Source organism: Mustela erminea, chromosome 7 (assembly GCF_009829155.1).
Source record: "Mustela erminea isolate mMusErm1 chromosome 7, mMusErm1.Pri, whole genome shotgun sequence".
NCBI classification, from domain to species: Eukaryota; Metazoa; Chordata; class Mammalia; order Carnivora; family Mustelidae; genus Mustela; species Mustela erminea.
The window spans coordinates 29,580,766-29,606,997 of NC_045620.1; the positions used below are offsets into that span (position 1 = coordinate 29,580,766).

Consider the following 26,232-nt stretch of genomic DNA (forward strand, 5'->3'; position numbering starts at 1 on the left):
AATAATTAGAAAGCAAAGACACACAGAAGACTGGACATCCAATATAAAGGTAGTTGCTGTCACTGAAGAAAAGAACCAAACAAATAGGACAGATGGATTGAAATAGCACAAGAGGTTTCAGGAAAAGTATATAGCTGTTCCACAACAAGACCGGATTTGATCAAGTTATTGAACTTTTGGCATAAAGGACAGATTCTTGGGTGGGAAGCCTCAGGGAGTTCTGTGCCTCCTCTGGCTGGGGTCACAGTCAATCTGCAGAGAGCCTTCACTGTGGTCTTAGATGGTCAGACACTGTGATTGGAATACCAGGCCATTGTGGGTCGTGGAGTGTGTGCCCTGTGTCATCATGGTCATCATGAGACCGACCAGCAAAGAGGTGTGTGAGAGAGAGATGGCTGCAGCTCTGGAAGACACCTGTTACTGAATTCCTGAAGTTTGTCTTTGCTTATCTGCTTGTCCACGTCTTAGAACTAGTTGTTCAGTATTCTGAACAATTTCTTATGTTTTATTGCATCAATATTTATCTTAACTTGTGTTTGCTTCTCTGGGTTGTGAAAAGAGTCACAACCTGTTATGTAAGATCTTTTGGCAGTTCATCTGTGCCGGGTTATTGAACCTGCCAGTGCCTTAGTGTCTCTGACAAGCTCTTGAGCTAAACTGTCATTGACTAGGAGGAGCAAAATGCATTAAGAAACAGATTGAGCACCCTCTGTGTCACTTGAAAGAGAGGGAGATTAAGTCATCTAGAGATTTGGGCTCCCTCTGTTTCTTTTCTCTCTTTCAACTTTACAGAGACTGGCCTCTGGCTTGACCATTAGGTGTATTATGTGTTTTCAGAAGCCATGCTAGTCCTCAGGAGAGCCATTCCACAGCCAGAGGTCCATAAAAGTATTATAGTGCTACGTAGCCCATTTTGTAAAGACATTAGCCTGTTTGGATTTTAGTTATTTCTACCTAAGTAAAATATAATATTGTGACTTTCAAAGGTAGTGAGAGAGAGAGAAGAAGGGAGGGAGAGAAAGGGAGGAGGAGAGAGAATGGGAGTGACAGAGTTCTTCAGGCTCCCAAACAGAAAAACAGACCACAGAGAAACAGGAAAAATCAGAATGGCCTTGGGTTTCTCCATCGCAGCATTCACTACCAGTATTATTTCAAGGGAACAGCATCTGCAAAGTTCTGACAGCAAGAAAGGATGACCCAAGATATTATACCCAGCCAAGATGTCATTCAGCTCTAAAGTGAGCAAGCAGATATTCTTAAACACCAGAGAATTTAGGGAAAGGAGCACATAGGAGCTCCTCTAGAAAATAACCACTTGGCAACAAAATCTGGCCAAGTAAGAATTAAAGACTCAAGGAGAAGTTGTGGTAAGAGGATGGTGAGGAGATTGCTTCACCTAAAAGAAAGGCCTGGTACTAAAGAAGTATGAAATCACAGTTATCGAGTGGGATGTGAGTATGCAAACCTGGACAGTGTAAAAATTATTTGACAAAAATTGGGAGAAGAAATGAGAGGAAATGTGAGTGCTAAAGTTTTCAACTTTCAAGGCTGGAAGTTAATGGATTCTGTCCAAAATTAACTTAATTTTGTATGTAACTTAAAAATTAAAGTGAATCCAACTTCTAAGTAATTATTCATGTGTTTTAAAAAATGTGGAATATTGAAATAATACATCAAATCATAGCTGGTATTAATGTAGCATTCATATTCAGTAAATGTCGCCATTTTGTTTTAGATCATGCATGAAATCTTTAAGTCAAAAGGAAAGGTTCAGAGAATAATAATGAATACTAATGCATATACCACCTAAGTTTGGAAATAAGACATTGCTAATATAATTAAAGACCCCTGCATGTCCCACCCCAATCTTAAAGATAACCAATGTCCAGATTTTTTGGTGTTTGTTCATATACATATCTTTACACTTTTAGTATATATGAACAATATATAGAATTAATAAATTAACTGTTTTTAGTCATTAAAGAAACAGTATTCTGCAGTTTGATTTTTTTAGCTTACCATTGTTTTGAGACTTTTATGTTGAGAAGGTGTTCAGGTGTATTTATTTTTCACTCTATAATTCTATTAGATAGATATACCACAATTTATTAATCCATTTTCTATTGATGGACATTTATTTGTATTCTTTTTTGCTTATTATGTTGATAATAAGACTTTCTTATATCTTCTTGTTCACATAATAATGTTTTTCATGATAAAACAAACTTGGATTATTCAGGAAAACTTAGAAAAAATAACATTTAGAGTAGAATAATAGCATTGGTTTCCCTTTGATTTCTCTTTTCTATTAAATTATATAAAATTAACACTGTTTATTAAAAGTATCTAGAGGATGATCCCCTTTGTATAAATTTATATTGTCAATGTATTCTATTTGTTATATATACATGGAAAAATGTCTGGAATGATGTTAACTTAATGTTTAATGCCATGATAGCCTAGTTTTCTTGAAAATATGACTTTAAAAAAATCAGTTAGGAGTGCTTGGGTGGCTCAGTGGGTTAAGCCTCTGCCTTTGGCTCAGGTCATGGTCTCAGGGTCCTGGGATCAAGCCCCACATCAGGCTCTCTGCTCAGGAGGGAGCCTGCTTCCCCCACCCCCGCCTGCCTCTTTGCCTACTTGTGATCTCTCTCTCTGTCAAATAAATAAAATCTTTAAAAAAAAAAATCAGTTAGATAAAGAAAAGGAGAAGTTAGGAATTTTCTTTTACTTAATCATCATTCCTTTTTCAGTACCTGTCTTCAATTTCACATGACTAAATGAAAGAGAAGTTACAGCAGTAAATGCCCCTTCTGTGTAACGCAACTTGCAAGTGATTTAGACTGTGTGTAGAAGAGGTTTTCAGGAAGTGTTAGAAACTTCGAGTAGCTTTGTTTTCCCTTGTCCCCAGGTTGTGCAGCACAGCCCCCCTTCTCAAGTTCTGACTTGCCTTGCGGACTCAGCTGTTAGGTTGGTTTGTTTGGAGAGGTTCCTCACGGGCATGGCATATTTAATGAGCATCTCCAAACTGCATGATTATCACAAGTAGAAGAGCATAAGATACTCTGCTTTGTCATTTGGGTAAAAATATAATCTGTTTGTTTTGTAGGTATGACCTTGCTTCTAGGGAGTGGCTTACCCTGAATCGTTCGGTGAACAACGTGGTTGTCAGATACGGCCATTCTTTAGCATTATACAAGGTAAGGTGTCTCCCCTCTGTACAAGCTAGAAATTCTGATCTTCCACACTTGCCTTATTATATCATGTAATCAAAAAGCTACATAGTGTTGCGGTTTTGTTGCTAATCTTCTTTGCTGTGGTAAAATACACATAATATAAAATTTACTGTCTTAACCATTTTTAAGTGTACAGTTCAGTGTTGTTAAAGACATCCCTAATGTGTAACTATCACCACCATCCAGCTCTGTGACTCTTCATCTTATAAAACTACACCACTGAGCCTGTGAAATAATAACTTCCTACACCCCTCCTCGCCTCCAGCCCCTAGCAACCGCCATTCTCTTCTCTGTCTCTCTCATTTCGACTTCAGTTTTGGTTTTTAGTTAGGGGGAATCTTTCTGGGTTTTTTGGGGGGGGGGGCGGTGTATATAATTGGCCAAGTTGTAAGTGGAAATTAAAGTTGAAACCAGTTTAACGTGAGAGATTTTAATGGATTCAAGTTGTACTGGGATATTCCAGTTGTTGTACTAAATGGCTAAAAATTAATACAGTGTCGGTTAGCTTTCATGTTAATTAGGAAGTTTAGCCAAGAATAGCCACATTGCAATATAACTGAATAATCACTTTCATTTCCTTGTTTTTGTGGCTTATGGGAGGATGAGGGAACTCTTCAACTTTATTTTTCCAAGCCATTTTATACCATAAGAGATCTCCTATGAGGAAGTTCAAGAACAGTGGCGAAGTGTTGGACATACAGGATATGATGTTTTATTTTATGTTGTTCCTTTCATTCCTTTCCTAATAATTCACGAAAAGGTGCATTTCACTAGTACTTCTTCAGCTAAGAATAACAATGAGGTTTTGAACTTCTTTTCTTTCTCGGATTTGATGCTTTTGATGGTTTTTTTTTTAGAATTTTGTTTGCATTTTTTCCCCTAGGATAAAATTTACATGTATGGAGGAAAAATTGATTCAACAGGGAACGTGACCAATGAGTTGAGAGTGTTCCATATTCATAATGAGTCATGGGTGTTGTTGACCCCGAAAGCCAAGGAGCAGTATGCAGTGGTCGGGCACTCGGCACACATCGTCAAATTGAAAACTGGCCGAGTGGTCATGCTGGTCATCTTTGGTCATTGCCCTCTCTATGGATATATAAGCAATGTACAGGAATATGACTTGGGTAGGTATTTTTTCCAGTGGTTCTTTTTGGAATGTCAAATTAAAAATCTCTACCCTTATTATTATGACGGTTGAACAAGATTCCACCTAACTTTGACCCTAGTTCTTTATCTTGAAATACAGTTAATGTGGCTGTGTTCCCAGTAAAATTCAGATTATTGCTGCTATTATGTCATCTGTGTTCCTTGTCATCAGTTTGGTGAGGAGCCAAAGATGACACTAAATGCTTTCGGTGTTGAAAATAATTAAATATAAGTGGTTTGGAACAACCAATATTCTGAAGAAAAAAAATTAGATGACCCTTTAGAGATTGGTTTAATGGACTGTGGTTTCCCCTTAATGTGTAATCTTTCCGTTGGTTAAATTTTATTATATCTGTTGTGGTGGTATGGGAGCACCACCTGTAACTGATAGTTTGGGAAAGTAGGTCCATAAAGCACATCTGCGTATTGGTCACTGAAGGTTGCGGGGTATTAAGTGTTCAATTGAGGGAAATCCGACTCTTTTAAATTTAATGTAATTATTTTCCAACATGATATAGTAGAACAACAGAACATTTAACAGATTGATGTTTGGCCACCTGGCTTTGTTACAAGTTTTAGATGGCCTTCCTTTAAAAACAAAAAGATTAAAGAAATTTATACATATCAAGCTTGCTGAAATCTCTTATTTTAAACTAGTTGGTCATTTTAAGTACTAGAGAAGGAGGAGCCTGCAATGTTTGTCTTTAACTGTTTTCCTCTTCCAGCTAAGAACACGTGGAGTATATTACAAACGAATGGTGCCCTTGTCCAAGGGGGCTATGGTCATAGCAGTGTCTATGACCATAGGACCAAGGCCCTTTATGTTCATGGGGGCTATAAGGCTTTCAGTGCCAATAAGTACCGCCTCGCAGATGATCTCTACAGATACGATGTGGACACCCAGATGTGGTGGGTGCTTTTTCTTGAGCTTTTACTCTAAGGTGTGAATTCTAGCAATTGCTGGGAAAATATTGGGCTCTATTTTTGTTCTAGGTCTAGCAGATAATTCTCTTCAGCATTGTAGATAGAGAAATTGGGAAGGAAGCAGAAAGTAATAATATACCTAGTATTTATTTCATAGCATTATTCTAAAATTTTGTAGGAGATTGATTAGAAAACGCTTGACGTTTTTTGACTGTTCTTTCAATTTTCATATCCTCAATACCTCTATAAAATTTTTGCTCTTCAAAATCCTGAGGAATAGATCATTCTGCAAAGCTGTAATGTATGCACATTGCTGTAATTAAGTAAAATATATCCATTTTTTAACCTTGATGACTAAAGTGTCATCTTTGGGCTTAATTACTGGCATCATTGCATGAAATAATCAAGTAGAGGGGTTTCAGGACCTGAGTTAGAACTCTCCTCCGTTATAAATTGAACTATATATAAAGTGTGCTAATTTTAATAAATGTACAGCAAATTGAGTTATAAAATAGTGTCATTATATAAAGCACTGGTTTCTTTCTTTTTGTGTTTGAGACCAGCTATGGATACCCATTTACGTTCTATCGTTAAAATGTCTGTCATTTTTAGTGGCTGTGTAATTGCTGTCATGTGGGTGTACTGAGACTGAGCTGTTGGAATTTTTGGTTTCTAGTTGTTGTCTTATTATTAAGGCATTATATGTAAGCTTTCATCTGTATTTGATGTGATTTCTACCCAGAAACTGCAATTATAGGGTCATAAGGTAGGAACAGTTTTAAGATTCTCAATATGTTTTGTCAAAATTTTCATAGGCCTTTAAGATTATGTATTTATTTATTGTTGACAAAGTAACATATATAGGGGAAAATCTAGAAGTATTTGCACATTTGGATCTGAAGTTAAGAAAATGGTTGTGTTTGCAAGCAAATAGATGATAAATATTCTAAAAAACTAACCTTGTATTTATTATTTTTAAATAAACTCAAAAGGACCATTCTTAAGGACAGCCGATTTTTCCGTTACTTACACACAGCTGTGATAGTGAGTGGAACCATGCTGGTGTTTGGAGGAAACACACACAACGACACATCCATGAGCCATGGTGCCAAATGCTTCTCTTCAGATTTTATGGCTTATGACATTGGTAAGTTTCCCAAAGCCATTTTAGTTTCAAGAATCTTTTTTATCCATGAGTAACATTTTCCTTTTTTTTTTTTAGAGACAGAGAAGGAGTGGGGGATGGTAGGGAAAGAAAGAGTATCTTAAGCAGGCTCCACACCCAGCGCAGAGTCAGCACACAGCTTGATCTTATGACCCTGTGATCATGACCATTTTCAAAATTAAGAGTCGGATGCTTAACCATCCGTACCACCCAGGTGCCCCTGTAAGGAGCATTTTAAAAGAAACTGAAAATATCGCCAGTTAAAATTGGGCTGTTTGAAAGAGTCCAAATGGTATTTTTTGTATTCATGTGACAAATATTATACATGTATTTTAAAAAAGCATTACTTATATCTTAAGTTCTTTTTTATATTGCTTATTTAAGTTTTAAATTTATTTTTCTATATTAAGTTCTATTACGTGAAACACTCCCATTAATTGATTGAATGTTAATTTTTGAAGGTGAGTTGGAGTGACCAGCCTCTTCTGTGTTACAAACGAATGCCTTATATAATAGTCTTATGTAGTTGTGACCATCAGCATTGCGTTAAGTTGGTCTGACTAATAGCTTTATCACATTTCCTAAAAAATTGGTTTTACACCTTCTTGAAGTCATTACTTTGACATGGAATTTAAACGTTTTTTGGTGTGGCAATATACTTGACCAGAAGAGGGCAGTATTTGTTCACGCAAAACAAATACTAGTCGTTCTCTTGTTTAAGTAATCATCAGATGTTCTTTTTTAAGAGATGTTTATGTGCCCGCTACTGAGCTCGGGGACTGTAAGATGAGTAAATTACAGTGCTTGGCCTCACAGTGGGGGAGGCCGAAAACTGAGCAGACAATATAATTGCAATTCAGGGTGTTACTTGCTTTGAGAGGAATATGTGAGAGCATCTCTGGGCATGCCTTAACTCAGGAGGAAATGGGTCATGATCAGGGAAGGCCTTCTTAAGGAGGGTCTGGGTCCGGAGGAAGTCAGCTAAGTGAAGTTACGCAACAACCCATGTACAGAGACACAGTGGCAAAAAGACACTCTGCCACATACCTGGGGCCTCTGAGTATCAGAGTTTGGGCTCTATCAGCTGCACATCAGGGAGGAACGGCTTCCGGCAGAACTAGAGAAGCCAGCAGCCAGCAGATTAGTCAGATCTTGAGAGACTTGTTATGCCATGCTAAGGAATTTGGGCTTTTTGAAGAATCTTACATAAGAGCTGATGGAATCGTATTTGTGTCTTAAGAAGATCTCTTTGTGGCATTGTGGTGAGTAGTTGGGAAGGGACAAGAGAGGAGTTAGGGGGCTGTTGCAAAATCCTGAGGAGGTTTGGAGCCAAGGCTGTTGAAGTGGCAGTGAGGTTCGAGAGAGATGGGTTTAAGAACTGCTGGGAACTTGAGGATTGTTTGGATGTGTTTTGAGAGAGGCAAACGCATCCTTATTGCCAGGTACCTGGTGTGGCCGTGGTAGACGGTGCTTTTTACCAGGTTGGAAGCAGAAGGAGAGGGGGCTGGGTTGCAAGGAAGGGAATACAATGGGTTTGGAGGCATGTTCATCTGGAGATGACCGTGGGACTGACCCATACAGAGATTAGGCAGGGACGAGCCTCTAGGGAGCATGTGTCATCAGGCAGAGAGTCAGAATGGTTGGACTCCTGTTAGAGAAGCAGGAGGGTCACGAGGCAAGATGGATGACCTGTGAGGGAGCTGTTAACAGTGGCTACAGAGGACTCAAGGAAGACAAGGACTGGAGAGCCTTTTGGATTTCGCAACAAAAGATGGTGTTTGTTAGCTTCTAGACAGGGAGGAGTAATCCAGATTGCAGTCATGTAAGAGGTATACCATGAATGTTGACTAGAGTAAAGAAAGAAAAGAAAAAGCCCCACTTCTCTGTGGGAAGAGAAGGTGTAGTTGAGTGCTTCCTTGTGCACAATTAAATGTTGTGGTAAAAGCCAGGTGAGACAGGAAGAAAGAGTCCCTGTCACCGTGTGGTTTTTGAGAAGCAAGGTGGGTAGGCAGGAAGCTTTGAGGACTGATGGCCTCTTCTCTGTGTGAAGAAGACCACCACAGAGTCTAGGCTGGGGAGAAGGAAGCAAAAACTGTTGTTGGTAAGGTCGAATGAAGGGCTGGATCGAGTAGAAGAGCACTTGCTTAGTGAGCATGAAAATATGACTGTTTCAGAGAGGGAGTGTGAGTGAGGTTGGCAGGGTTCTGCCGTACCAGTTGGATGAAAAAAGGTCCAGAGAAGAATTGCTGTCATGGGTCAGGACAAAGGAAAATCAGTAGATGCTAGGGGTTCTAGGAGAGGACTTGAAGTTTGAATTTTTTATATATTTATCTATTTATTTAGTTTTCAGTCTCCACCTGTATTTTCCTATTTTAGCTACTGAGTTTGGGCAAATCAATATGGAGTGGAAAATAATTATGGAGGGCACGTGTTTTACTTACATAAATTTTAAAAAATACAAAATTTACCCAAGTTAGGAAACGTTCTGGTTGGTAAACTTGATGGGCAACAGAATGAGTGAGCATCATGGATATTGGATACATTGATGAATTAGAATTGCCGTATTATCCTATACCCTTCATCCATGCCATGCTTTTCCACTGTTGCCCCATTTAACCTCAGCAATAATGACTTGATTAAGAAAAACCGAGAAATACATTTTATGAGGTTGTGCTTATTGCAGTCTTCTTCCAAAAGAAGATGCCAGTTCCTACTGATTATGAAGAGCAGTTCCTTCTGAAATATGTTTTTCTTGCTCCTAGCTTGTGACCGCTGGTCAGTGCTTCCCAGACCTGATCTCCACCATGATGTCAACAGATTTGGCCATTCCGCAGTCTTACACAACAGGTAATTAACTGAAGAAGTGCTTGTTCTTTTCTCTTGTGTTTAATGTTTATGTGTGGTGTAGCGATGGAAATGGAGTTGAACATGAGAAAGTGGACTCGGACTTACATATTATTTTTGGGATTCCCTCAGCCCATTAGTTTGTTGCAGAGCTACGTAGGTCTGAATTTCCTGATTTATATTTAAGATGTCTGATGTGGATTTTAATTACTTCTGATGCCCTGTTTGTTAGCATGCGGAAGTATGCTCTGTTTGGTGCGGTCTGCATGCATGGGACAACAGGAGGTCTTGTGGTATGGTCTCATGCGCCGCGCTGTTCACTGTTGTTGTGGTGCTTGGGTTGTCAGGTTTCTCTTTGTCAGATCAAGTAGGAAGGAGGGATTAAAAAAAAGAGAGAGGGCATTTCAGATGGATAAGATGGAAGAACAGAGGTGGGGAAGTTATGAAGCTTCCTGCAGATAAATGTGCAATCATTGATATTCTGAAGTCTCTACTACATTTTGTTGTGTTGCTCAAAAATGCCTGGCCCGAGTTAACTATATCTGCCCCTGGAGAAGGGGAATCTAGAATGGCCACTCTGCCCGTTCCTCACAGTGTGCCTTAAAGATCTGTGATCTGTTGGGGCACCTAGCCGGCTCAGTCGGCAGAGCACGTAAAAATTCTTGATCCCAGGGTTGTGGTCTTGGGCCCTATATTGGGTGTAGAGGTTACTTAAAAATAAAATCTTAAAAAGAAAGAAAGAAAGAGAAAGAAAGAAAAATTTGTGATTTGTTAAACCTAGTCATATTCTAAAGCCTAGTCATATTCTTAATTTTCCCCATTTTGTTTCAGCTGTTAGGAGTGTTGTCTATTTGACCTAAAATTCTGAGCCTTAGCAATCCTGAAACTTCTGAAATGCGACAATGCCTACATTATGTTAGGACTCCCCTGGCTTTCAGAATTTCTGTTGTTATGATGCAAGATGAGATGGAGATGTGGGATTAGAAAAGCTGAGAAGGCAGCATGTCTTGACGATGTCATGAAGGAAGAATGGGCAAAATCCAGTTACTTCGATACTGGGGAAAGGTGACAACTTCTTAAAGGAATCACTCAGCTGCAGTTTAGTGATAAACATGATTTTCCTGTGAGAACATGTGATAGTATAGGCTGACACCCATACTGATTTTAAGTGTCCCCTTAAATTGTAGGCTGATACTTCCTCAGTGAGGAAAACCCTGAGGTTTTCTAGTGAGTCCCTCTTGATGCTTTCATCTGAAAAGCAGTGGGCTGTTTCGTCATACCTTGCTAGTGGGTGCCTGGCCTCCATTCATCTTTATGCCCCTGCTTCTCCCAGCACAGTATTTGGCAGATAATAGACATTCGCTAAATTGTAGCAGCTCCTAGTCTGGTGATAGTAACCAGCAGATAAATGGATCGTCTATTAAAATATTCTAAGGTTCTATTCAGACTCAGAGAAGATGACACTTTACCAGACGACACACTTGAGCCATGAATCAAAATTAGGAATGGCTTGCCTGACTTACCATGATGTTTTCATTTCTGTGTAATTCCAGTGGTGTGTTGGGGCCTATCTGCGAATCATCTGGGTGTACGGGGCAGGGCTGGAGGGGGCAGCAGATGACGAGAGAGGCCTTGTCTAGTTTCATTTTGTGGAAGAATTTACTGAGAGAGAACGTGGAAATCATTTCTTCGTATCCCAAGTGGTGGTTTTCTTAGTCTGCCAGCAGCTTTGGGTCTGCCGTCCGGTCAATTACCTACTGTCCTCTCGGGTTTTGTAAGGCGGTGGGCTGAGGAGCTGGCCGTGAGGCCCTGGGGCTGCGTAGAGGTGGCTGTTCCTTTCAGTTGCCTGCTCCAGGCCTTTTTGAAGGACTCTGCGTACCTCATATAGCCAACGTGTGACCAGATGGATTCAGAATTGCTGAAAACACCAGCTGTACTGGGAGAGGGTGGAGCTTCTTTGGTTTAAGCAGCAGATTGACTAGTTGAATCCAGACTGCTTAATGTGATACTAAACCCATCGTGAGATTAAAAATTAAACATCAGCTTCATTTTTGGTCATTGAAATGTGTCCATTTCTAGATATAGTATATAACAGATACTTAGCCACAAAAATCTTTATGCTTTCATAAGTTAGTCTTCTGTTAATTTGAAGGCAGTTGAGGCAAGTGAGAGTGAATGACTTGATGCCTCATTGTGGGTTCGTTCTAAACTTCCTGGCAGATCAGAGGATCTCAGAGTTGGAAGAGATCCTAAAGTCATCTGCTCAAAACTTCTACTCCATGCCGTCATCCCCTTTAAAAGGTCCAGGGATGGAAAACTGACCTAAGAAGGAAGCCCCTTCCTTTTCCAGAGACAACAGTGATTAGCAGGTTCTCCTTTATATGCTCTGGAGTCCACTTCTCTGTCTCTTCTGCCCAGTGATCTTGTTTCTGTTCTTAGATTTTGCAAGAGATTATTATGGCAGGCAGAGGTGGAGAAAGAAGCAGGCTCTCTGCAGAGCAAGGAGCCGGGTTCGGGACTCGATCCCAGGACCCTGGGATCATGACCTGAGCAGAAGGCAGTGACTTAACTGACTGAGCCACCCAGGTGTCCCAAGAGATGATTATGTTTAAGGATGGTGTTGTGTCTTCTGTCTGTATAGCGCCTAGCCTCTTTCTTCAGGTTCTAATCTGGCACAGTGGTTGGCAGGGTTGAGGATGTCCCAGCAAATGGCACACAAGAGGCATAGAGGTACCGTGTATGTGGTAGATAGATAGATACCTGTGAGACAAAGCCTATCATTTGCTGGCGTTGGCCTCCCACCATAGCGGTTTTTTTGTTTTGTTTTAAAGATTTTTAAAATTTATTTCACACACAGAGAGATCACAAGCAGGCAGAGAGGCAGGCAGAGAGAGAGGGAAGCAGGCTCCCTGCTGAGCAGAGAGCCCAAGGTGGGGCTCGATCCCAGGACCCTGAGATCATGACCTGAGCCGAAAGCAGAGGCTTTAACCCACTGAGCCACCCAGGCGCCCCCATCTTAACTGTTTTTAAAGTGTGTGGACTAGTGGCACACATTGTGAGCAACCATCACTGCCATTCATCTCCCGAACATTTTTTATCACACAAACTGAAGCTCTATACCCACTGAACAACAGCTTCCCGTTCTGCCCTGCCCCTGCCTTCGGCAACCAGCACACTAGCTTCTGTCTTTGTGAATCTGACTACCTCGGGTACCTTACCTGGAATCATACAGTATTTGTCCTCTTGTGGCTAGCTTATTTCACTTAGCATAATTGCCTTAAGATTCATTCATCCATGTTTTAGCAGGTGTTAGAATTTCTTTCCTTTTTAAGGCTGAATAATACTCTCATATATGTATACCATGTTTATCCATTCTTCTGTTGGTAGATACTTGGTTTGCTTACACCTTTTGCCTTTTGCAACATGATGCTGCTATAAACATAGATGTACAAATATCTGTGTCCTAGCTTTCAGTTCTTTTGGTTATATACCCAGAAGTGGAATTTCTAGATCATATTGTAGTTCTATTTTTAAATTTTTTGAGAAACTAGATAGTTTTGATAATCAGTCTTGCCAGGAGTTTGTTTCATTTAAGTTGTTTAATTTGTTGGTATAAAAGTTCATAGTATTTCTTTATAGGCTTTTTAATTTCTTGAAGGTCAATAATGTCCATTCTTCATTCCTGATTTTGTTAATTAATCTTCTGTCTTTGCTCTTTGTCAGTCTAGCTAAAGGGTTGTCAGTTTTATTGATCTTGTCAAAGAACAAATTTCTATTTTCATTTTTCTCTATTTATTTTATTGTTTCTTCTTGATATCATTTCCTCCATTCTGATTGCTTTGGGTTTAGTTTGCTTTTCTTTACTAAAGGTGGAAGCTTTGGTTACTGATTTTAGATTCTTTTTTTTTTTTTTCCTCATATATGTGTTTAAAGCTATAAGTTTGTCTCTAAGTACTACTTTAATCCCATCCCATAAATTTTGAAATGGCGTATTTTTTTTTTAAAGATTTTATTTATTTATTTGACAGAGAGAGACCACAAGTAGGCAGAGAGGCAGGCAGAGAGAGAGAGGAGGAAGCAGGCTCCTTGCTGAGCAGAGAGCCCGATGCAGGACTCGATCCCAGGACCCTGAGATCATGACCTGAGCCGAAGGCAGCAGCCCAACCCACTGAGCCACCCAGGCGCCCCTGAAATGGCGTATTTTTGTTTTCATTTAGTTAAAAATATTTTCTAAGTTCCTTTGTGATTTCTTCTTTGACCCATAGGTTATTCAGAATATTTTCTTTATTTTTCAAATAATTGTGGAGTTCAAAGATTTTTCTGCCTGTTTATTTATGATTTAATTCCATTTTGATGATCAGAGAACATACTTCGAAGATTTCCTTCCCTAAAAATACAAAGACAAAAAACACTGCATTCTTGTTTTTGTTTGTTTGTTTGTAATGGCCTAGCATATATGGTCTCTCTGGGAGATTGTTCCATGTGCCCTTGAAAAGAATATGTGTGCTCCTTTATTTAGGTGGTGGTGTTGCACAGACGCCAGCAGGTCATATTGGTTGTAATGTTCAAGTTTTGTGTATCCTTGTTAATTTTATTCCTAGTTGTTCTCTCATTATTAAGAGTGAGATATTAAAGTCTTTAATTATAATTGTTACTTTACTATTTTTCATAAGGCCTGACAGCAAAGAATTTTCTTAATCTTTGTTTCTCTCGGGAGGTCTTTATTTTAGTTTAATTTTTGAAGAATAGTTTTGTTGGGTAGAGAATTCTTATTTGACTTTTTTTTTTTCCTTTCCATTACTTCAGTATCTTCTTTCTCTGCCTTCTGGCCTCCATTGTGTCTCAGCCATTAATATTAATGTGATTCTCTTCTATGAGTTACCCTGTGCAGTTTTTTTATTATAATGTGTGTAAATGGATCTTTTTTTATTGTTCTTGTTGGAGTTTGGTGAGCTTTATGGATGGGTGTGTAAAGTAATCATTTTTACCAAATTTGGGGAGTTTTCAGCTATTACTTCTTTAAGTGTGTTTTCTGTTCTCTCTCACTTCTTTCCTTCTGAGACTCCCATTATGTTTATGTTGGATTCTTGACAGTGTCCTGCAAGTCTCTGAAGCATTTTCTCTTTTCATTTTCTTTGATATTTTTTCATTTCTTTTCTTCAGATTATACAATTATTATTTATTTATTTATTTTTAAGATTTTATTTATTTGACAGAGATCACAAGTAGCAGAGAGGCAGGCAGAGAGAGAGATGGGGAAGCAGGCTCCCTGCTGAGCAGAGAGCCCGATGTGGGGCTTGATCCCAGGACCCTGGGATCATGACCTGAGCTGAAGGCAGAGGCTTAACCCACTGAGCCACCCAGGCACCCCTGTTTGTTTGTTTTTAAGATTTTATATATTTACTTATTTGAGAGAGAGAGAGAGAGAGAGACAGAGCACAAGCCAGGGAACAGGAGAGGTAGCAGGAGAAGCAGGCTCCCCACTGAGCAGGTACCCCAGTGTGGGACTTGATTCCAGGACCCTGGGATCATGACCTGAGCTGAAAGCAGACACTTAATCCACTGAGCCATGCAGGTGACCCTGTATGTACTGTAACATTTTGTTGAAAACCAAATCTTTTAGGTAATATCAGGTGTGGATTCTGATTCTCCCACCATCACCACTGCCCGTTGTTGTTACTGTTTGTTTAGTGTCTTGCCTTGACTAATTCTGTAGAGCCTGTCTCCCTAATGTACCACTGCTGATTTTTTCTCCCTAGTTGTTTTTTCTTGTTTGGGTTTTTTTTTTTTTTTTTAAAGATTTTATTTATTTATTTATTTGATAGACACACACACACACACACACACACACAGAGCGCGAGAGAGGGAACAAGCAGGGGGAGAGGGGGAGGGAGATGCAGGTTCCTGCAAAGCAGGGAGCCCTATGTGGCGCTTGATCCCAGGACCCCGGGATCATGACCTGAGCCGAAGGCAGACACTTTATGACTAAGCCACCGAGGTGCCCCTGTTTTTTCTTTTGTTTTTAAATCTGACTTCCTAGAGGTTGCCTTTAAAGAGTCCTATGTGGTTTTTTTCTGAGGGTTAGGGGAAAGAATGGTTTTTAGATATTGCAATCTAAGTACTAGTCATATTTACCGCTACTAGGTTGGTCACTGTTTCTAGCCCTTTTAAGAAGAGAAGTTAAAGAGAAACTTTGTTGTTTCCTTGTTTTTATATTTGTAATTTTTAAAGTTTTATTTATTTGAGGGGGGAGGAGGGACAGAGGGAAAGGGAGAAAGAGTCCCAACCAGACACCGTGCTAAGTGCAGAGCCGGACGTGGAGCTTGATCTCACAACCCTGAGATCACGACCTGGGCTGAAACCAAGAGTTGGATGCTTAACCGACTGTACCACCCAGGCATCCTGTTGTTACAGTTTTTAAAATGAAAAATGATATTGTGTGTGTGTGTGTGTGTGTGTGTGTGTGTGTGTTTTCCTTCTTCCCTCACTAGATAAATGGTTGCATCCAATATATACTTTTCTCTGCGTTTTATTTTTTTTCCCACATAGCAGTGTATCCTAAAGATCACCACATAGCAGAATGTAGATATTGTCCTCATTCCTTTTTACATCTACCAACTGCCATTTTCATTGTGTGGATATACCAGAGTTTACTTATATCACATCCTGAATTGATGGACCTTTGGGGACATTTTATCTGAAGATTATAAAAAGCATATGTGCATTTATATATAGAAACCTTCAGTAAACTACTCTCCTTTTTTTTCCCCCCTTTTAGCACCATGTATGTATTTGGTGGTTTCAATAGTCTCCTCCTCAGTGACATCCTCGTATTTACCTCAGAACAGTGTGGAGCACACAGGAGTGAAGCTGCTTGTCTGGCAGCAGGACCTGGCATCCGGTGTGTGTGGGATACGGGGTCATCTCAGTGTATCTTCTGGGAATTGGCCACTGAAGCACAAGAAGAAAAGTTAAAATCGGAATGTTTTTCCAAAAGAAGTATGTTTTTTTCCTTTTCTCAAAATTTAATTAATTCGAAATCTCACTTTATCTGAATTATGAAGGTATCTAGCACATGTGCATTTTTTATGTTCATTTTATTATCTAAAATGGCTTGGTAATGACTGGTGCACAGGCTTTATGGGTGTTTGAAAATAGTTTTGTAAACCTCTTTACAGTGGATGGGAACATGCCATGTGGCTCCTAGAAGCTGTCTGTGAATGATGGAGACAAAACCTCCTTGGCATTGCATCGATTTTGTATACCAGCTCCTAAGCCTGGCAGTTGGTCTTGGCGATACAATACAATAGGACCTTTTTGTGATAATGGAAATGTACTATTATGCATTGTCTCAGTATGGGAGCTACTAGCCAGAGACACTTGAGACCGATGAATTTTAAACTTTCATTAATTTAAATCAAGAATTACATGAGACTGGTGGCTACCTTACTGGATTCTGCAATTCTAAGGCTAAGGGTGAGATTAAGAGGGCCAACCTGGAAAAGCTATTTTAGAGTAGATAAAGAATAGAGGTAGAGTTGCTGTCTTTGCAAAGTATTCTTTTCTAGCTTCTCTAGTTGGGCACAGTGGTGATAGCAAGACAGAGAGTTGCTAAGTATGACCAGTGCTCCTGGCTTCTAGAACCACCCCTTATGTTTTCTAAGCTTTTTTCATCTTGCCTATTTGGCTCCTTATGCTTTTGCTGTGACATGTAGCGCTGTGTAATACAGTGATGTAAGAACTAAGAAATCCTTTTTTAAAAAAGTCTCTGCAAAATATTTGTTCACTTCAATTATTTTAAAGAATGTTGACTAAATTTCTTAACTGTTAGAGTTGGTATGTAGCAAGTTACCTTGAGGGTTATGGTAGATAAAGTCAGTTTTCACTCTGCTGGAGTGCTCCAAAGTAAAATGATCATAGATCCCCAAAGGGGGATCCAGACACTTTCCAGTGAGTGGTGGAGAACTGAGAGGACCAGAACCTAGTAGGGATAGACAGTATTTACACTGTCTCTTCAAATGAATAAAATTCGTGAAATTTTTTTTTTTCTTTTTAAACCAAATTAAATGTGCATGAGTATAGGAAGCAATGTTTGATTACCGTAGGTGGTTCGATGTCAACCTCTTTGCTATGAACTCATCTCAAATGTTGCATCTCTGGTCACTCTGCTTTCTCTTTGGGCCCAGTCCTTGGGGTGGTGACAGGGGAGGTAGAATAACCTAAAGAGCATGCTTTGTGTGTGTGGCAGAGCAGGGGGCTGGCTGTCTTGTCTTTGGGTTCCGCCATGTGCCATGTCCTTAAGTGGATCAGTAGATCAAGCAGCATGGTTGTGCAGCCTCTCTCTTTTTGCTGATCTTGACCTCTCTAGGGTCAGTAGGAGATATAAAAGGTCTGCAGTAGCCCAGAAGTTCTCACATTTGTACTCTTAGACTTACATACATGTATAAATTGTAGCTCAGCCTAGTGTCTCTTTTGGGGTTCTGTGGTGCTGCCTGCTTCCTCCTCCAGATTAGCTTTGCATTTGTAGCTAGAGCAATGGCTTGGTCTTCTGCATTACTTTGTTTGTCTCTTGGGCAGCTCTTGGTGTTCATTAGAACACTAATTGCTTTCTTTCCTTGGAAAGAGAAGTATTCAAAGAACCAGACCTACTTCTCTTATATCTCATTGTGTTGAATTAAATTAACCTATCTTTCTTTTTCCCTCTAGTGTACTCTTGGTGGGGGCATGGAAGTTTACAAAATACTTTTCTCTCTCTCTCTTTTTTTTTTTTTTTTAAATTTTTACTTATTTATCTGACAGTGAGAGGGAACACAAGCTGGAGGAATGGGAGAGGGAGAAGCAGACTTCCTGTTGAGTCTGGGAGCCCAAAGCGGTGCTCGATCCCAGGACCTTGGGATCATGACCTGAGCTGAAGGCAGATGTTTAATGACTGAGCCACCCAGGCTTCTCACAAAATAGTGTTTTTTCAAAATGTTTATTTATTTCCAAATACTATTTTAACCTGAACACACTGATATATTTTCCTGCCAGTTTTTCTTCTTTTTTTACTTCCCAACCCTTGTTACATTTTTTTTTTTTTTATTTTCAAACCTTAGTCTCAGGTTGTGCTCAATAGCAGCTATTGGCCTGTGACTTTTCTAAGGCGAAACTGTCACAGTTGATGAGTTCTTCTTTTTTTCATAGCTCTTGACCACGACAGATGTGACCAGCACACGGATTGTTACAGCTGCACAGCCAACACCAATGACTGTCACTGGTGCAGTGACCATTGTTTCCCCGTGAACCAGAGCTGCACGGAAGGCCAGGTCAGGGGCCGCTTCTCAAGGGTTACAGGGGATGAAGAAACCCCAGGGCAGGTTAAGGGTGAGATTATGGTGTGTGTCACACAAATACTGGCCCAGAGGTATTTTTCAAAACCTCCAGTGTAGTTACAGGCTTTCTTTTTGGAAGGGATGCTATATACTTCCTAATTTCGAAGGTCTTGCTAGCCACAGGATTGGTGTGTCATGTCTTAGAAGAAGGCAGGACTGTTACTCTGTGTACTCCCCACTCCCTAGGCATGGCTCTAGCTAGGTCCTCTATTCTTGGTGTGAGGCTTGTCATGGTGAGCTCACTCTACCCGTGCAAGCTTTGGGGAGCAAGTTAGGACTTGAGACTGAAGGTGAGTCAGGCAACTTAACGAAATCTCCTTGTCTTATGTTATATCATGGCTCAGTGTAATTTATGCTCACCATTTATGATTTTTTTACTTGGGTGATAGGACAGAAAAAGATACAGTGACTCCATCTCTGTAGTTTTTGACAGTTTATTCTGTAAAGCAGTTCATAAAGTATGAGAGTTTTAGACTGTTCAGGAGGCATTTGAAAAGCGGCAGGTTGAACACCCCCATTTCACAGCTGAGCAGGTAAAAGCATGGTGTTTAAAAGAGTGCCTTGCCTCCTTGCTGGAACAGGACATGTCCTGTGTGAAAGATTTCAGCACAGTCTTTCCACCGCAGGGCCGCCTCACCTGCATCTTATGTCTTTATTTGCAGTTTGCTTCCTCAATTAGATTTTGTTGATTTTAGTATTCTGTCCTTACCGTGAGTTCTGTCCATGGATTAAGGGAAAAGCTTTTGTCTGCTGTGTTCTAGACCTCCATTTCCAGATACGAGAATTGTCCCAAGGATAACCCCATGTACTACTGTAACAAGAAGACCAGCTGCAGGAGCTGTGCCCTGGACCAGAACTGCCAGTGGGAGCCCCGCAATCAGGAGTGCATCGCTCTGCCTGGTAGGCCTCGTAGGGGCATCTGGGTGTGTGTGGGTCCAGAGACTTCACACACAAACACACACCCCCGCCCCCAATACTGTGCAGCCTAGACTGCACCCAAGAGAGGGAACAAACTTTTTATCCATTCATTCCCCCATTCCACTATTGTGGTTATTTTCTTAAAATGAAAGTACAATTCTTAAGCATTTGCTGCTTCTGTCCTTTGAAATAAAGTGAAGCATTATCTGCTGCTCTGGAGAATGGAATGACAACTTGGCTCCATGTCATCGAGCCTGCTCCACTGTCCCTGATCACCTCTGCTCTGGTCACCTAGCAATCGAAAGCAGCAGTCTTGGCCGCCAGTCTGTGGGCCACTTGGTAGACACTTCTTGCCACTGGGATCAGGCTGTCAGCACCTTCTGACAAGAAGGAGGGGAAATGGTTTTCTCACCAGCAACCTCCAGAGGTGCTCTCCAGTCCTGAACACCTCAGTTTACAGCAGCTGAGGTTGAGGACGAAGAGTTGAGGGCCTCAGGCCAGCCAGCCACAGCAGAAATTCTGTGATATATTTGCTTACCCGGGATTTCCAAGAAGGGGGCATCGATGGTTCTGCACAGCTTCCGAAGCACGCACACAGCAGCACACTCTGCCAGGCCCCTTCTCAGTGTCCTTTGAGAGTACTGGATTCGTCTTGCTCGAGTGTGAGCTGCGTGTTGTTTACCTCATTGTAGCAGACTTCAGTGTACTACAGAGTACCAGAGGGTCTTGTCAGGACTCAGGTTCTGGTGCACATTGGGGGTGGGGCCCCAGAATCTGCATTTTAATGAGTAGTGACACTGATGCCACACTTGAAAGAGCACACCTTGTTTGCTCTTAAATGACCCCTTTTCTGGGGCATGTTCCACTTGCCTCACTGACCAGTCACGGGCATCGTTGGTGTGTCCAGGTTACTCAGTTCTGGCAAAGTTGCCTTGCTTGTTCCCTGTCTTCCAGGAAGCATACAGAACTTCTGTGCAGCTCAGGACACAGAGCTGAGCTGGTTGGGTGCAGGGTGAACACAGGAGCAGATTACAGTCTTAACCCTGTTTGCTCCACCTGTATCACTTAGGGTTTTTTGTTTTTTGTCTTTTTTTCTAAAAATGATCTTTCCACCTAACTTTCAGGAAGTTTTGTACCCTTGATTTTACATTCCACTTGATGTGAAACAATGCACCTTTGAAGATCATCATCTTGTTCACTCACTGACTCATTTCCATCCTCTAGTTTTCTTCCCCACCCTTCCAATCTGCATATTCATTTCTCTGTTCTTAGGATTTTGGTCTTGCTTCTAATTGTTCTTCAAAAGGGGGCTTAAAAATCTAGCACTGGCACCTAAGATTTTTTTCCCCCCAAGTTATAGAGCATGGACCTTAGAATATTGAGATCCAGGAAGCAGGACTGGTGAAGTCTAACATTCTTGTATTCTGCATCGGTCCTTAGTAGTGTGTTGGATGCCCTCACCACATCCTAGTGAGGTACTGCGGAATTCAAATCACTGAAACCTTTTAGGTTTCTGGTCATTTGAACTAGTAATATGGTAGTTTTGTGTGATTTCTAAAACTCTATTTTTTTTCCCCTCCTCCCTTCACAAAAGAAAATATCTGTGGCATCAGCTGGCATTTGGTTGGAAACTCCTGTTTGAAAATTACTACTGCCAAGGAGAATTATGACAATGCTAAATTGTCCTGTAGGAACCACAATGCCTTTTTGGCTTCTCTTACAACCCAGAAGAAGGTAGAATTCGTCCTTAAGCAGCTGCGGATAATGCAGTCATCACAGAGCATGGTGAGTTCACATCCTCAAAACCGAATCTTCTGGTACCCACACTTGTACTGAGTGCACCCAAGCAGCTTCCCCGTGGTATGCCCAGCAGGCGTAGTACCTAGTGCATGAGTGTAGTTGAGGGAGTAAGAAGACAGTCTGTCCTAATCTGCTGTGGTTGAATTGGATGGGGAGGTTTTCCTTTATCTGTTGGGGCATATGTAACTTGGTGGTTTTTACCTAGAAGGTTTTTTTGGTCAAGACAATGCTTGTATTCAAAGCTACATCTCTTCTGCCTGTAGTCCAAGCTCACCTTAACCCCATGGGTTGGCCTTCGGAAGATCAACGTCTCCTACTGGTGCTGGGAAGATATGTCCCCATTCACAAATACTTTGCTACAGTGGATGCCGTCTGAGCCCAGTGATGCTGGATTCTGTGGGATCTTGTCAGAGCCCAGTACTCGGGGCTTGAAGGCTGCAACCTGCATCAACCCACTCAATGGCAGTGTCTGTGAGAGGCCTGGTGAGTCTGTGGGCGAATGACGTGTCAGTGGAAGTTCACTGAGAGACCGTAGGAGGCGTGTGCGATATTCAGAGGTGTGAGATAGTCACGAAAAACAGATGGAGTATTGATTCCAAGCATATGAAGCGGAGTATAGCGCAAAACTTAGAAGTGGAAGGAAACAGTCTCTGGCTGTGAATAGTATGAGCCAGAAGCATAAACAAAAATAACTAACACTACTCTAAGAACCTAACATTCTAATTAACGTGAGATTGTTGGGTTTGCTGACCATACGAAGTACTGAGAATTGCTCTGAAAGGCAGATGTCTTAAGGTTGGCAGAGAAACGCTGTGGAAGCAGGAACGAAAAATGCAAAGAAAAGGTCAGAAAAGCAAGCAGGTCACTGCAAGGGACAGTAGACAGAAAGCGTCAATGGGGAGAGCAGTCATAGGACAGAAAAGAGAAGCTGCCCTAAAGGGCGCTAGCGCTGAGGGAAGGTCTGAGGAGCAGGCGCTGAGTCGCTTCTCAGGTTCACAGCTCCCCTGTGGGCTGCCTTCAGGCCTCCCGTGGGCAGGCACAGGCAGCATCTGCAGCACACAGACAAGCCGAGACAAGCATTGTAGCCTACAGAGGGACTCACTTGCAGTAGGCGGAATTTTGTGCGCACTTCTTGGGAGGCTGGACGCCATTGACATCGTGTCTCATTTTAGGAAGGTATTCCAAGTCATCCGAGGAGTACAAGGGTGGAGAAAAGAATTCATAGCCCTGAAAGAGTCCTCTTAAAATATGGTTTCTAAGCTTCCTGTCGGGGAGCGTTTCAGCCATTTTGGGTCCTGAATGCTTTAGTGCATTTAATGCATGCTGTGGTCCCTCTTGCCCCCAAAGATACAAGTTTTCATGTTCAGTTGGGTTGTAAAACCCCTGATGGTTATCTTGAGTCCCATATACTGCAAGGAGCTTTAGAACTGCTACGCTTCTGGAAAGATTTGCTTGTTGCCTCATGTCTGTCCTTAACGCTCTTTGAAAAGAAAGAGAAAGGGTTTTTTCTCCTATGTGAATACACTTGACCAGCCCAGTACCTGGGTTTTCGGTTTTCTCCTACCTTAACTGTAGCCCCCTGATTTGATTTCATGACCTATTAGTGGGTCACAACCCATCCCAAAAAGCCTTTGACCTTTTGGCCAGCGTAGCAGGAGCACTAAGTGTCTGTGTTGGATTTGCTTCCCAGCAAACCACAGCGCCAAGCAGTGCCGGACGCCGTGTGCCCTGCGGACAGCGTGCGGGGAATGCACCAGCGGCAGCTCTGAGTGCATGTGGTGCAGCAACATGAAGCAGTGCGTGGACTCCAACGCCTACGTGGCCTCCTTCCCTTTCGGCCAGTGCATGGAGTGGTACACCATGAGCAGCTGCCCCCGTAAGTGGAAGTGTGCAGCTCCTGCTGGGGGGTCGTGCCGTCAGCCTCTCAGACTTCTAGGGACAAGACCGGAGACTGCCTGAGGAGAGGAGAACCTTTGCACACAGTCCAGCACTGGTGGGGCGCCAGCCCCCCCGCCCCCGTTGGTTAAGCGTCCGGCTCTTGATTTCAGATGAGGGCATGATTTCGGAGTCGTGAGATGGCGCCCCATGTCGGCCTCCATGATCAGTAGGGAGCCTGCTTGAGATTCTCTCCCTCTGCCCCTCCCCCAACTCGTTCTCTCTTTCTTTCTCTCTGTCTCAAATAAATAAATATATTAAAAAAGAAGAAGAAGAAGAAGAATCAAGCCCTGTGGGACAGGGCATGGAGTACAGAAACAGCTTGTCCACCTTCAGCATCAAATTGCTCAAGCCACGTAATGTCTCCACATCTTCCTCTCCTGATTCGTGAAATAAGTGCTTTCTGGTAGATGACCGCTAAGATCCCTTCTGCCTCCACATCATGGGATTGATAGAGGAGGGGAGGAGCCCCTGTTCTATGTTGGGCAAGCTCTTGGGCTCTTTAAATTTTTTGTGTCATTTAAGAAATCCCCTTAGAATAGGAATTTTTGACAGAATAGTCTGACTGGTGTCCCAGTCAGAAAAGCCTGCATCTCTTGATCTCAAGATTGTGAGCTCAAGCCCCACGTTGGGTGTAGAGAGTACTTTAATTAATTAATTAATTAATTTTAAAAATCTTTTTTTTTTTTTTTTAAGATTTTTTTTTATTTATTTATCGGGGTGGGGGGAGCGAGCACAGGGAGACAGAGTGGCAGCAGAGGCAGAGGGAGAAGCAGGCTCCCTGCTGAGCAAGGAGCCCAATGTGGAACTCGATCCCAGGACGCTGGGATCATGACCTGAGCCGAAGGCAGCTGCTTAACCAACTGAGCCACCCAGGCGTCCCTAAAAAGCTTTTTAAAAAGGTAATTTAGATACAATGAATTCAAAGCTGCATGCTGTAGTGGACTGTAACTTGTGTTCTTTTACAGCTGAAAATTGTTCAGGCTATTGTACCTGCAGCCATTGCCTGGAGCAGCCAGGCTGCGGCTGGTGCACTGATCCCAGCAACACTGGCAAAGGCAAATGCATAGAGGGCTCATATAAAGGACCAGTGAAGATGCCTTCTCAGGCCCCTGCCGGGAATTCCTACCCACAGCCCCTTCTCAATGCCAGCATGTGCCTGGAGGACAGCAGATACAACTGGTCTTTCATTCATTGTCCAGGTAAGATGCCTTGTGTATCCAAAATCAAGTGTTCTGCTGCTTATTTACAAAGACTAAAACTTTGAAAGCTACGTTATTTATATGAATTTCCTTGGGAAAAAAAATGTAACAGACCATTTTAGAAGAAATAGTTTTGCATGAAAATTTACACATTTTTTTTTCATGAAAAATATTTTTAATGTCAGTTCATGAAAACACAGAAGTTCAAGTGAGGTGTTTTGGTTTCACTGTGAAAGTATTGAGGTATGTTCGTTATGAACAAATATTGCAGATGTAGATAAAATAAAAACTGGAATTCTTCTCCAGTTCTTCAGAGAAGTAAAGACTTCTAATGGTTTAATATAGACACTGTCTATTTTAAAAATAGAAAATACTGTGGTGTATAGGATTAATATATATTGTTCTGTAGTTTGCTTTTTAATGAAAAATACGTTATGGCAGCCGTTAGGGGAAAATGAAAAACAAAACTACAAACCCAGAAGTTCCTCTCCACAAATGTAGAAAAAAAGGAAAACAGTTTTATTTTGAATAAGCATCAGACCAGACTGTTGTGCACCCTACAGGCGACCCACTAATGAGACTGCAAAAACAGAGAGAAATCTCACCCTTTTAAATAGCCAGGCATATACAATCCATTACATAAATGTTTTGAAGGTGAATGATAACTTGTCCTCATATGAGAGGATTTGACAGCACCGTTTGCTGTACTGTCATTCATAGTGTATCCTGAATTTACTTGGTAATTGGGGTGGCCATCTGTGTTAGTTAATTGCCTTTATCAAAAAAAAAAAAAAAATCCTGTATCTTTATGGCAAGCCGGTGGTTACACTTTGGCATAAAGGCACCCAGACTGTATTCCCAAAGTGACAGGAATGTAGAGCGCTGCCTTCCTTGATGGTTACATTTCAAAGCGATGGCTCCCAGGCCCTTAAGGAAAACATTCTTGGATTGTTGTGCTGACAAGAGGTTGATTGAGGTATTTTTTAAAAAAGATTTATATAATATACATATCAAAGAAACAGACAGGATTTGTAAATACAGGTTTTTCTTGAAAAACTCTAAGAATAGGGAGAGGGGAAAAGGTCCCTATCCCTTTTGGCAAGAGGAAAATTAAGCCTGTCTGCCTCCTCTAACCTCCTTCCCTCATCCTACTCTCCCTCTGCTCCCTTCTCTTCTTTCTTCCAGTGGTTGGTGCCAGAAGGAATAGACCATGAGTTGGTCTGTAGCCTGACTCTATCCCTGCTGGGGATGCTGCCCTGAGGGATTGGCCTTTGATTCAGACTTTCAGTAAATATTCAGGAATATGCTGAAGGGTCTCCGGAATACCAGGGAGAGGGGGATTAGGCAGGTGCAAAGACCCCCAGGAGGTTAGTGAGTAGGAACATCTCCAGGAGTCTGAAGTGCCACTGAAGATAAGGCTCTTTGTGAGGACTTCTGTAAGGGAAAGACCATGGGGAGTAATGGTAAAAGGCAAGAGACAGGCTGGGGGAATATATCTGCAGTGTGTATAATAAGTGATTATCATCCTGAGTATGCAAACCTCTACCCTCCAGAAGAAATCACTGTCAGCTCAATAGAAAAAGTAGGTAAAGAATATAAAGAAATCTTTCTCAGAAAAGGAAGCAGAGCAAGGAAATGTAAAATAAGAAACTAGTCTTTTCCCTCTAAACAATTAAGTTTTCTGTGTT

At 41.4% G+C, this 26,232-nt stretch overlaps 1 protein-coding gene across 3 annotated transcripts in view; it reads left to right on the forward strand.

Annotated features, from left to right (window-relative positions):
* Positions 1-26,232, forward strand: part of ATRN (attractin) — a 148,365-nt gene that overhangs the window by 62,349 nt on the left and 59,784 nt on the right. For all 3 annotated transcript variants that reach the window (XM_032351276.1, XM_032351274.1, XM_032351275.1), the window contains exons 7-18: positions 3,110-3,200; positions 4,120-4,363; positions 5,111-5,294; positions 6,302-6,456; positions 9,237-9,321; positions 16,097-16,317; positions 18,502-18,623; positions 19,451-19,589; positions 21,202-21,392; positions 21,671-21,890; positions 23,098-23,283; positions 24,311-24,544. In XM_032351276.1, the coding sequence (XP_032207167.1) occupies positions 3,110-3,200; positions 4,120-4,363; positions 5,111-5,294; positions 6,302-6,456; positions 9,237-9,321; positions 16,097-16,317; positions 18,502-18,623; positions 19,451-19,589; positions 21,202-21,392; positions 21,671-21,890; positions 23,098-23,283; positions 24,311-24,544 (2,072 nt within the window). The remainder of the gene's footprint in view (positions 1-3,109; positions 3,201-4,119; positions 4,364-5,110; positions 5,295-6,301; positions 6,457-9,236; positions 9,322-16,096; positions 16,318-18,501; positions 18,624-19,450; positions 19,590-21,201; positions 21,393-21,670; positions 21,891-23,097; positions 23,284-24,310; positions 24,545-26,232) is intronic.